Here is a 13336-nt window from a genome sequence, read left to right on the forward strand (position 1 = left end):
ACCTAATGAACCAGATATAAATGCCAGTAATAATGACAACTATCCTCTCAGCAGCAACATAGAAGTTAAAAGACAGTGGAATGAGAGCTTCCATGTGTTATGAGACAATAACTGTCAATCTAGGATTGTATATCCAGCAAAAATATCTTCCAAGAATGAGGGCCAAATGAAGATATTTGCAAAGAACAACTGTCAGAGTTTGCTACTGTCACATACTTACAAAGGAAAACTTTAAAATACGTACTTCAGGCAGAAGGGTAGTGGTCCTAGACAGCAGGTCTGAGGTACAAAAGAAAATGATGGATCATGTACTTTCCACATTTTCAGTATTAAAATATTTATTTTTAAATAAAAATTATAGTGATTTTTAAAAAAGAGAATAATGGACAAAGATATAATTAATATGTGGGTAATTCTATACAAACATTGATTGTATAGATCAATGTCTTGGGGAGCTTTAAAAAAAGACACTAAAATACAAGAAATGACTAGATAAGAGGATCTTTATTGTTTAAAAGAAAGGCAAGATACTTTTAACTCTAGTATACATGTCAAGTTTTTTGAGTGGACCACTAAAATAATAGAAATAGAGTGTAACTTCCAAAATAGCAGATAGGGAAAAATGGATAAGAAAAAATACAGTCAATGTGAAAAATGTCAACAAAGGAGAGAAAAGCAGAAATGATGACTGAAATAAGTCCTAATATATTAGTAATTACTATTAATGTAAGTGGACTAATTTCTCCAGATAAAGATTGTCAGGCTCTCCAACACTGCCACTTCTGTCCCCAAACTTTACTGTATGCCTGTCACAATGCCACACATTCTCCTTTGTAGTATTTATCACAGTTATGTTCCAATATTTATTTGCAAGATTACTAATATATATTAATTAATATTTAATTTCCTCTACTAGACCACAGATTCCACGGTGGCAAGGACTGGGTCTACTCTGAATCACCATTGTTATCACCAGTAGCTAGCACAGTTCTTACCGCATTGGAAGTTCTCAATAAAACCTTGTCAGAGGAGGAACATAGGAAGGAAGGAAGGAGGGAAGAATGAAACGAGATAATAAGCATCAACATATCCTCTAGGCTTAAATTTCCTACAATTATTTTCTTTTGAGATGGAAAGTCCTTAACCACAAGCAGGTATAGTTTTCTGATTCATAAGCTAGCTGCATTTTATGTCTTATACAGTTAACCATGAGTTTTCATACCGTAATTGCTATACATTCGGTCTTCATTTTATCTTTTAAAAAATTCTTAGTCAATTAAAAACTCCATTAAGGTAGCGTACCTTGGTAGAAATGAATTCACATTTAAAAACTTAGTTTCGTCCACAGTCATAACCACTTCTATAACTTGTTTAAAGTGTTTTACTATATCTTTTAATAATTATTTATTTTTATAATTATTAACTCCAATTTAGAGAAGACAACTGAAGTACTAACAAGTAGTTTCGTAGACTGGAATCAAAGCCTCCTGTAGGTTAGTACAGTTTTCTTACGGGGGGAAACAGGATCTTAGAAAGAAGGCTGCCTTTACGTGGCTTTCCAGAATAGCAGACATCCCCCAATCTGTTCTCCCCTTCTTTCACAGAATAGGCTTATCTGGATACATAAATGCCCTGCTAAATATAACATCTCCCACTGTCCCTTACAGCTAGGTCTTATGTCTTATTTTTGGCTACCGGGATATAAGTGCCATTTCCATTTCACATCCTTAAAAATAATTAAGTTGCATTTCCTCTTGGGGCCCCTTCTTCCTTCTAGCAGGCCAGAACACAAACACAGTGAACTCTCTCCAACCATGCAGATGAGGATAAAAGAAACAGCCCCCTTAGAACCACTGAAGGAACTGCATATTTAGAATGGCAGAGCTGCCCCACCAGCCTGGGTCTCTGGGTGGTCTCACATCATAAAGTCTGCCACCCCTCCCTGGACTGTTAACATGAGAGAAATAAACTTCTATCTTAAGTATACATTTTTGCACCTCTGTTACAGCAGTTTTATTTATACTGTATCACAGAGGGTAAAGTAAATATTAACACAAAAGAGAAAATTATGAGAGAATCCTCATTTAATCCTACCTTAAAAAGAGAGAGAAGAAAAGACTCCTAGACTATCAGCTCTCAGTCAAGAGGTGGGGTGGGGTGGGGGTGGGGGTGTAATCAAAACTGAGACCTCAACAAAGGACTAGCCAAGAATCAAAACCTTCTCTTTAAGCATAGTTGGGACACACTGCCAGGCCTACAGACTTGATCTTTTTAGCCCTGAATGTTATCCCTTCTGCGAAGTTGGACTTATCAAGCTGTCTTCATGAAATTGAATTAAGTAATCAAATCATTCTACGATCATAATTGAGTGTCCTCTAAAGGAAAGAAATATATAGGCCTAAGAATAGGAATATTCATCTCGATGATGATTCTATTTCTGCACTGAATATTAATAAATTGGCATACTGGTTTTATATGTTAGTCTGCCATGAAGTGAGTTGGTGTGAATCAGCCACTCAACTTTAGGCCATTGACGAAATTCAATCTCTGGTCCAGGAAGGTTGAGAACTCACTAAGAAAAGGCCTAATTCTGATGCATCCCATCTGGTCTCCTTAGGTGACCCTGTAAGTGCTTCTTTTTTTCCAATCTATAATGCCTCCATTTTTGCAACCCTTAAGCCTTCTATTACTAGTCAACACAAATGTGAGTACCTACTATGTACGAGTATTATTGCTTCACCATCTCTGCACCATGGAACCAATAAACCATGTAATTTTAGCATCTCAAGGTTAATAAAAGAAAGAAATAAGCTCAAGCTTATTTTTACTAATAATTAGAAATGGTATTCCTCAAATATTTTTTGGCCCCCACATTATTTCCTTGAGAAATAAGTTTTCCTTGGAAGCTGCAACTGCAAACAGGCAACTCTAAATCTTTAAATGTTTAAGAGCAACTGAAGTGATCTTTGCTTAATTTTTATTTTGCTTCAAGGAAAATGGATTAACCAGTTTATAGCTCTTCAAGAATTCTTGTTAAGGATCCAGAAGCTCTACTAAGAGCCAATGGAGCTGAGAGGAAAAGGAGAAAGCAATGAATAATTCTACTAAGGCTCACACATAGTTTCTACCAGTATCCCTTTATGAACAATAATATATCTATCCAAAGGGGGTGGGGTGAGGAAAAAAAAAAAAACTGTGGCTTCTTCCTTCCTGGTGAAGATTCAAAATGAGATGACAAAACAAATACATTACACATTTCGTTAAATACAACACACGTCATAATGCAAAACTCACGTTAATAACTTTAATACTTGATGCTTTGTTAGTTAAGTTAGACATAATTAAAGTGGGTCTCGGATAGACTGATTTTAACAAAACAGCTTTATTGGCAATCTTTAATTTATTTCTTGGCCGGCCCATCTTTAAAATGTTCTGATGAACATCTATCATAACGTGCGACAAAAGCTAAAAAAGATATATTAAATACCACTGAAATCTTCACCAGTCATTATTTTATAGAACTTGATCCTTTATATTGGGAGGGTGGAGGGTGGGAAACCTGCACTTTTTAAAAATGGCTCACTGGAGATCTTTCAAAAATCCAATACCCTTCATTTCCAGAAGTATTTGATTCCTGAATTCAGATGAAGAAAGTCTGGATGGCAAGAGAGATCTGTTTCATCCGCTAACCAATAAAAAGTCTCATCCATATTATTTGCATCATTAGCAAATGAGAGACTTGTGCTGGAAAGAACTGTACCTGATATAGCTCAGATTCGGAAGACCATAACGTACCCTTTCCTGTTTTCTAGCTATCTAAAACAGCCTGACAGTTTAATCTTCCTTAAAAGCTGCTTTCATCCTATCACACTGTTCATAATTCTTCAATGCCTCCCCACTACCTACAGAATAATACCCAAACTCTTTAGCCTAGTATTTCAGTCTTTGACAACCTAATTTAGTAGTGAAAACACTAGGCAATAAGGATTATATAAGTACCACGAATTAGTCCATATTTTGCCCTGTACTTAGGGACCAAGACATAGAATCTGACAGCTAGAAAGAAACTATGCATCTGACAGCTAGAAAGAAACTATTAATCTGTGCCTGACATACTGTGCCTGACCCTAGAGTTGCTTTGAGGTCTAAATAAGAACAAATGTGAAAGTCCACTAAAAACTATCAATCACTCTACAAATACAAGATGTCGGTTTTACTATCCAGTACTACTACCCAGACAAAAATCAATAGTTACTGCACCAGAACTTCCCAGAATACAAAGAGACCTTATCAGGCTTGGGTACACAAGCAAGCTGTGACTTTCAAAGTGAACTAGTTGATTACTTGAAAGGCCAGGTCACAAAGCCAATGAGGGCCATCAGCTACTCTGAGCTCTTTCATCCTTTATAATCTGACATATGGCCAAATACCCTTTGAACGGTATCTGGCACAAAAGCGGCATTCAGTATATCTTTGTTGAATGACTAAGTTCCTAAAATACACTTGGGTGATGATAAAAAGGATAATATGCACAAAAGATGACCCATCCCTGGTGTCAATGACAGACACTTTCGACTACCAGCACCATTTTTTAAAAACACACTAAGAAAACACCTTGGCAAAACAATGAAAAATTACAAGGGAAAATGTATGCTTGAATTGAGAATTGTGTTGAGAAAAATTCAGGTCCTAATGGTAAAACACACTCCATAAGAAATGTGGGCTTTAGCCTAAGCATTTTTTACTGCCCTCGTCTTCCCAGTAAAGAGTATCAGATTCCCTGGGAAAAATTACTGAGCCGTCCACTCTCAATCTGATGTTTTCAGTAAAGTTAATCCCATCCGGGCTCACAACCCTCCTAAACTACAGCTCAAGGGCAGAACATCCCAGACCTAAATTCATCAGTGTATTCTAGTAGCATAATCCCAGCCTCTGGTTTAGGGATGCACAGACAACTTGTCAAATCAGAATGAATCTCCAGATTTAGGCTTAAGTGTTGGGTGGCAAATTCGGCAGCCGTTTGTATCCAAAAGGAGGATAACCTGAAAGGGAGGGGGATGGGAGAGGCGAAAGAGATGTGGCCCGCCCACTGTGTTAATTGTTTCAAACACGCAGGTCATGAAATACACAGACCTTCCTGGGATAGAGAGCCAAAGTTTTCAGGAGTAGTTAAGTTCATATTTGTCTCTGAGAAAAATACCTCTGAGAACTGCATCTATAACAGACTGGGGGTTGGAGGGAAATGGATATTAATGGCAAGACTAGTAGCAGAAAAACCAGTTATGAGACTACTGTAATAGACTACTGTGAGTGCTAATGAGAGCCTAAACAAGGGAAATGGTAGCAAGAATAACAGGACAAGAATAAGGACGTAATCAGGATATAGAGCAAAAAGCAACAGGATATGGTGTAACCGCTCATGAATTCATTTCTTTAGCATTTTGCTTTAATCCCAGCTCACTTTGCTTAGCCTGATAGAACTATGACTCACTTATTTTCTGCACCAGATTCTCCTACCTGTACCATACAGCGTATGTCCACCCTTTTAATCATTAAGTCCTTAGGACATGAGGGTCTGGTCAGCACCAAATTCACTTAAGAATAAAGCTTCAGGTCTATCAATCATGACCAAGAGACAATAACCAAACCTCAAACGAGAATAAGGTCTTAGTCAAACAAAGATCGCACCTGGGCCTCAGTTGTGTTTCAGCTCCAGACTGAAGGAAGTGGAACGGCCCCACAGACCACATCCCCTGGAAACCAGACAGAACAATGCCGTGACTGACATCAGGACCTGGTGCCATGATCGACCGCCTCCTACCTCAGCCCTGACCAATCAGTAGAGCCCACGACCCCAACTACCACAGTAACCACGACTGATTTCTCCCTTATGTAACCCAGCTGGTAGAGGCCATCCCGAAGCCAAGCTTTTGAGAACACTAGCTCACCTGTGTCTCCAGGCTTGGCACTAATTCCTTAAATAACCCTTTACTTCCTTTGCCGCAATTTCCAATTCGTGTTTTATTTGGCTTGGATGCAAGCGAGCAAGTGGATCCTTTGAGTCTGCAGTCACAGTACAGATGGAATAAAGGAAGAGAATAAGATGCAGAGAGGAAAGAGGCATCTACCTGGAGAGTCTGGATAGACGGTGAGAGACTAGAGTATGGGCAAATTTAGCAAGGGATTTAATTGATTCAGGTTTAAAATACTGAGTTTTATTGAAGGAAGAAAGAGGAAATCCCAGATGACTACATAGCAATCAGTCTGCTTCAAATATTCTTTATATCATGATCCCTCTAAAAACCAGGACAAGTCAGCCTTCATTCTCTGTGAAGATGGATAAGTATCTTACTTGTCTTTCCAATAATGTTTGTAGATAGTAAAAGTTATGTAATAATTCAACCTCTACCTCACGTTATAATAGAAAAATTAATTTGAGATGGATCGCAGATGTAAATATAAAAGCTAAAGCCGTAAAGCTTCTGAAGAAAATGTAAGAGAATGTCTTTACAACTTTGGAGTAGGCGGAGATGTCTTAGCTCTCAGAGTACAAACCATAAAAGAAAAAAAATGACAAGTTGAACTTAATCAAAATTAAAAACTCTCATTCATCAAAATATACCAGTGGAAGAGAGACTATTCCATGGCATGACCGCAGCTAGACCCTTGAGCTATGCTCAGCTAGATCCCGGCCAGACGGAGACTGCTTCCCATAATTCCCCACAGGGACTGACTGAACCACCCCTCCCCCATGTCCCACGCATGCTGGTTCCTAAACAGGCACTTGCCCTGCCCTGGGCAAGCATGTAAGGCATTTCCCCTTATCTAGGGCGGGTCGAGCCTCAGTACCGATATATAATTCTTAAGCAACTGCCATGCAGTACAGAGGATATCCACATTGCCTTGCCGCTGCCCAAGACGCCTGATATGTAAGTTCCCTGAAATAAACTCTTAATGTAATGCCGGACTCGGCAGCCTCTCTCTTTGGTCTCTCAGCCCAAGGAAATCTTAAAAGCAATCCCATTAAAAGAAAATGAGTAGGTAAGCCACACCCTGGGAGAAAACATCCACAAGTGTATACTTAACAAAGGACTGGTACACAAAATATATAAAGAGTTCTTACAAATCAATAAGAAAAAAAAGACAAAACCCAATTTAAAAAATGAGCAATAGTGCTTCACGAAGGAAGATATATAACTGGCCAATAAGCAAAAATAAATTGTTCCACATCCTTAGTAAAGGAAATGCAAACTACAGCCACTATGAGCTACCACTACACACCCACTAGAAGGGCTAAAACTAAAAAGACTGACAACTCCAAGTGCTGACAAGGAAGTGAAGCAGCTAGATCTTCACATTTGTCGGTTGTAGTGTAAAAGGGCAGAACTGCTTTGGAAAACTGGTTGGCAGTTTCTTATGAAGTTAAACAGGTATCTACCCAATGACCAGCAATTCCGCTACTAGATATTTACTCAAAAGAAATAAATACATGTATGTCCACCAAAAGTCTTGTGCAAGAATCTTCAGAGCAGCTTTATCCATCATAGCTACAAACTGGGAACAATCCTAATGACTATCATCGGGCAAATAGGTAAACAAATTGTGGTATATTCATACAATAAAATAAACTCAGCAATAAAAAGGAACAAGCTACTAATATATCCCAATAACATAAATGATCATGCTAAGTGAAAGAAACCTGATACAAAAGAATATAATATAATTCCACTAATATTAACAGGTAAAACTCACCTGTGACGAGGGGATGTATATGGTGAGGATTAACTGGGAAGAGGCACAAGGAAACTTTCTGGGTTTCTGAAAATGTTCTCCAGGGGTATGGTTACACAGGTGTATGCATTGTCAACTCAATGGACTGTACACTTAATATCTGTGAATTTTACCATATGTAAATATTGCCTCAATGAAAGGAAAAAATAAAACAAAGACAAATAAAAAAAGGTCTCTAATATAAATATCTAAAATAAATATGCTTTGTTACTAGGAAATCTTTATTATTCCAAGGCAAAAATGAAACAGACACAACTTTTAAAAAGGAAAACAGTAGAAACGGGACAGACTAAAACGTCGCTCAGACTATAAGCCGACTATGGGACTTTAGGTAAATCGCCTAAGCTCCCTTAGCCTAGTTTTTATCATCTATAAAAGGGAAAAAGAAAATTATCTCACTAAGAATATGTAAAAGTTGAGCTTATGCAAAGCATCGAGTATAGTACCTGACACACTGGACCTTAGTAAAGGGTGGTGGTAGGAAACAAGAAAACGCATAAACAATATCCACTTTATCAATCTGGCATAACAGGCACTCATTTATTGATTTAAGAAAGAACCCTTCTGGTGGACTCTTATTTGAATATCTACCGATAGTGCTATCCTTTTTTTCCTGATAACTGACCCCATATTCCATTCAGATGGCTGGTGAGGTGAGGTGTGGGGGAAAGAGGGAGAAGTGCCTTGTTCTTCAGGGACCCTGCTCCCTCAGCCTAAAACTGTTCATGTAAATCAAAGTTGTGGATAACCAAATTATATTTAAAGGTATGAGAGGAAACTCACTGTTAAGAAAAGTCTAAATTGTTTTATGAAGTGAAAAAGATTTTTTATAAAGATTATCAGTACTTAAACCAGGTTTCCTATTAATTAGGTTTATCTTAAGTGGCATTCTTACCTCTATTAGAAAGCTTTCTAATTATCTGTCATATATTTCCAAATGCTAAAACATGCACCCAATAACTACTTTCCACAAACGGCATGCTCTAACAAGAGACAAAACATTCAAAGTTCTTTGATCACACCAATACTGTCTGGTTGGCTTATAGCCAATAATAGGGCTCAAGTAGACTTATCTTTACTGTAGATCATGCAGTACATTTGCCTAATGCAGTGCCCTAGATTTTACAAATTACATTCACTGATGTACTTGCAAGTCTGCAGATTTGAACATTTTCGAGGACACAAGATATCTATATAAAATAATCTGTCTCGATCATCAATAAAAGCGCTATTTTGAAGCTACCTACTACCTTTTGCTATACAGTAATTTTAAATTTCTATAAAGGGATTTCCTGGCTTTTAGCAAAGTTAGGGTTCAGCCAAGATTTTAACGTTCTATCTGCATTCACACTGCACAATAAAAACCCACACATACCAAAGATCTATTCGAAAGCTTTCAAGGCCAAAAATTTCTATTGTGTGTCCTGTGACAGGCACTGACTAAAGGAAACTTGAAACTATTAATAGCACAGAGAACACCATATGCCTGGGGGGAAATGTTTTGCTTAAAATGGCACATGACATAATTCAACATAATGTCCATATTGCATCAAAAAAATTGAATAGGAACCAACAATAAAAACTGATGACTGAGAAGAATTTATTCTCATTAAAAAGTTCCATAGGCCATCTTACTATCATTTTAAGGTATTTCCTCATGATGCAGTGGTATTCACTGAAAAGTGGCTTGGGTGTAACCCTCCATGATGTCACAAAATCTGAAATGCAAGGGAATCCAATCAACTCAATGGTGGTGCAGTCTAGGAGTGCCCACAATCAGCCTGGAGCAGGCACAAGGCAAGACTCGATCAGGTTTCCTCATTGCCCCTGATAATCACTACTCCCCATACAAATACGATCTTAAAAGTTCCAACCTAAAAAAAAAAAAAAAATTCGATTTGCTTGCGTTGCCTGCTAAGAAAGGTACAGGGATCACCCCCGTCAATGGGCAGGAAAGTAAGTGGGTGTAAAATGGCTTCCCCTGGCCGACTGAAACGCGGTAAATCACCAGCAAACCCCTTCCTAAAGGCTTTACAACAAAAGTGTGGGGAGAACCATTCACAGAGTGTGACAAGAACACCCAACCATTTCGACTCGGGATCCGAACGTGCGCAGCGGATGGCACAGCAAACCCGAGGCGATGTGCGAGCAGGGAGAATGGGCACCACGGGTCTGCGACCCTGACCGCAGGGTGACAAAACGTACCCAGTCACCCCACGACGCTGCACCCGGGACCCGTCGAAACACAAAGCCCACTGGGTATTAAGAAGAAAAGAAAAGAAAACGCGTGCTCCGCAGATAAGATCAGTTCTCCGGCCACCAAGAGCACTTTCACCGGAAACCGCAGGGCTTCAGGTCGGCGGCAGCGGGCTCTGTGCACAGGGATTTGGGGCGCGCCCCGGCCCACCGGCGCCCCCGAAGTGCCCCCGACTCCCAGCCCTGACCCGGCCCCCGCCACAGGTTGGCCGAGCCGAGCCGGGCGATCACTCGCACGCTCGCGCAGAGAATTAAGTTTCTAATAATATAACTTTAGGCGGATTAGAGCCGGCATCACCCAGCCCAAGGCCGAACCAGGAGCCAACTTGGGGCAGAACGAGAAGCGAAGCCGGGGCGCCGGGGCGCTGGCGCCCCCTCCCCGGCAGGTGCGCCCCGGGCGCCTCGTCGCGGCCGGCAGCGCTTACCAGGTACCAGATGCCGAGCAGGATGGTGCCGGTGCGGACATGGCAACACAGGCAGCAGCTGTTGGAGTAGAACCGCGTCCAGGGCGCGACCATCTTCATCGCTCGGGCCGCGGGCGCCGTGGCGCGAGCGCGCGCCCAAGTTTGCAGGAACCTCGGCCGCGTCACTCCCGACGCCGCGCGGCTACCGCGGGCCCCCAGGCCGCTCCCGCCCCGGCCCGGCTCCTGCCCGCTCGCCTGCTTGCCCTCCGGCCTTCGCTCCGCGTCTCCCCCGAGCGCTCCGAGTGGACGCAGCGGCCGGACCCTCTGCTCTGAAGGCGGCGGGAGAAGGCGGAGCAGGCGGAGGCGGGGCGGCCTGCGGGGCACGTGACCCGCGCCCCGGCCCGTGATGTCACCGCAGGCTCCAGCCAGCTGCGGGCTCCGCCAGCCCACTGTAAATAAATTAATCATCCTGCACCACTGGCGGGTCCCAGAGTCGACCCGCAGCGGAGGTCCGGCCTTCCCTCTCTTATTTAGTCATTCATGTAACTCTACCACGGGGTCGAGGTTCTTTTACAATCTGGTTGGTGGTGGTCTTCTCCCCTTCCACTCCTATCTATCTTGCAGATAATCTGTTGGTGCAGTGCTTTCACTGTTGGCATCTTGCACACTGGAGGAAGGAAAACTGCAGGGTGTGATTCCGGTCAACTGCAGTATTTTGAACCGCTGTTGAAGCCGCCAAGAGCAATTTGTCTCTGCTTCCCAGCTCAATTACTGTGGTAGTAATCTCTTCCCAGAAAATCAGATGTGTGTCAAGGACAGCCTCACTAAGTCGGGTAGCGATTTTAAATCAGGACTGCAGCTCTGAAGAAGCTATCATCGAGCCAATTACTGCCACGAGCTCTCTGCAAGACAGAATATAGAGCTTTAAGAGATACTGAAAGATAGGACTCCAGTTTGGGGTTATTTCCCCCCGTGTGGTGTTTCGTCTGGAGGCACCCTTGTCCTAGGTTAGCCTCTGAGGAAGAGTGAAGAAGAATAGAGTCACTGCAGTCAAACTACTAAATTTACTAATATCAAGTAGGTGGGGGTGTGAGGAAATGATTCTGTTCTTGTTTTAAGTAATCTGGAAACTTAAACTTTTGAACTTTCCAGTTGGGTCTCAGTGCCATAGTACAGACCAAACCTCCAGATAACCCTCTACCCCCTGAAGGACTAAGGATAGAATGTTCAAGTATCCAGACCACCCCTCATCTAGAGGGTTACCATCTGAGACCAGTACAGAGGTTAAGAACGCAGAACTGATTCTTCTCAAGAATGTACTTTCATTAGGAGAGCCCTCAGCTTTTCTTTCTTCTTCGGAACTCTGGCTGTCGCCTAGTTATGTTTCTGCTTTGCAAATCCTAAGACCTTGAATAAATCTTTATCATTTATTTCTGGCAAAGCCTCCAGACTCGAGTTTTTTGTTTGTTTGTTTGTTTTTGGGGTTTTGACCAATTGAATCACTGTTTAAGCCAAGCGTCTCAGACAAGTTAGATTACTAGCATCTGTCAAAGTTTCATTTCAAACTTGGAGCAAGAGAAAAACTAGTTTGATTTAAATTTCTTAAGGCCAGACTATATAGGCAGGAAGAGGAATGTTAGGGTGTTTAAGTGCAAGACTGTTTAGTTTTACAAGGTCATAGAGCTATCACATTCTTACTATGTAGCTTGCACCTGGACCCACAAGGACTCAAGAATCACCCCGAGATTACAGGTATGGGCTCTTAATCAGAAGTAATAAGCAAAATCGTTGTGGGAGTTAGAAAGGTCAAACAACAAAGCTCAGTTTCTTCTTTCATTTTTCTCACTACAAAGTTTGTTTTCCCTCCCGTTAGAGATAGTTTTTCCTCTGGAACCTTCTATTTAATATTTAATTGCGCCCATAGCCACTTTTAACGAGCCGTAAGACAAGCATTAGTGCTCTGAGATGGAATGAAAACAGAATTCGGGTGGGGAGTGCTACTTTCAAATTCAGACTCCCAGTGAGCGCCTATAATTATCTCCCTTTTCCCCCTCCCCACCAGAATTTCAGATTCATTAGGCAAATGACTCAAAATGACTCATTGATTCAGGAAATTTTTATATTTCAGAGAGCTTACTATTCAAGATCCAAATTTACAGAAAGATGCCAAATTGTTCTTGATAAGAGAAGAGAAAGAGAGTAGAAGAAACCTGGCTGGAGAGAGGAAGTAGAGAGAGAGACGCAATACAAGCGAAGTCCATTAAATTAAACTTAATTTCAGTGTCTTTGGAGTTGCATTTATTTGGATGCAAGAGAATATGGAAAATATGAGAATTGGCTTAAAAACAAGAACAGAGGCTCCCCAAGGAACATGGTTACAGCTAGGTCACTTTCAAACAGTGGCATGTTTAACAGGAATGCTGATTGCAGCAGCAGTTATTCAGACAAGCACCATGCTTTCATGCCTAGAAACCTCTGCTTCTGGGGCCACACTTCCTTCTTTTCTGCCAGTGCAAAGGACGGCAGCCTCCACAGCCTTGCTCAGGTTGCCCTACAATTTCCTCATCCCTCCTCTTCCATCCATCACTGTCTCAGTGGTGGCTTAATTACCCAATTTTAAACCCTTCTTACCTTTAGGACTTTAGGACTTGCATCCTCTTTGTCACCCAGGTCCTTTCCCTTGTCCGCTTATACTCCATTTTTTTGTTTGTTTGTTTGTTTTTGTTTTTTTGCCCTATATCCTCCCTGGAGCCCTTCTTCCAAGTTCAGGTATTTTCTAATAGTTAGTGGAAATTTTTCTTTCCATCAGATAGAGCCATTCTCTTTCCTTCTTCAAATTTCTTCTTTTCTAGGACTAATTGTATATCAATCTATCTGTTAGAGGT

General features: G+C 41.2%; 1 protein-coding gene across 1 annotated transcript in view; it reads right to left on the reverse strand.

The window, feature by feature from the left end:
• LAPTM4B (lysosomal protein transmembrane 4 beta) overlaps positions 1-10790 on the reverse strand; it is a 66002-nt gene extending 55212 nt beyond the window's left edge. The window contains exon 1 of the mRNA XM_039853943.1: positions 10473-10790. Coding sequence (XP_039709877.1) covers positions 10473-10571 — 99 coding nt within the window. The 5' untranslated portion in view covers positions 10572-10790. The remainder of the gene's footprint in view (positions 1-10472) is intronic.
• Between the last annotated feature and the right edge of the window lie 2546 nt (positions 10791-13336).

The sequence above is a fragment of the Pteropus medius genome, unplaced genomic scaffold, assembly GCF_902729225.1.
Source record: "Pteropus medius unplaced genomic scaffold, Ma_sr-lr_union100, whole genome shotgun sequence".
NCBI lineage: Eukaryota > Metazoa > Chordata > Mammalia > Chiroptera > Pteropodidae > Pteropus > Pteropus medius.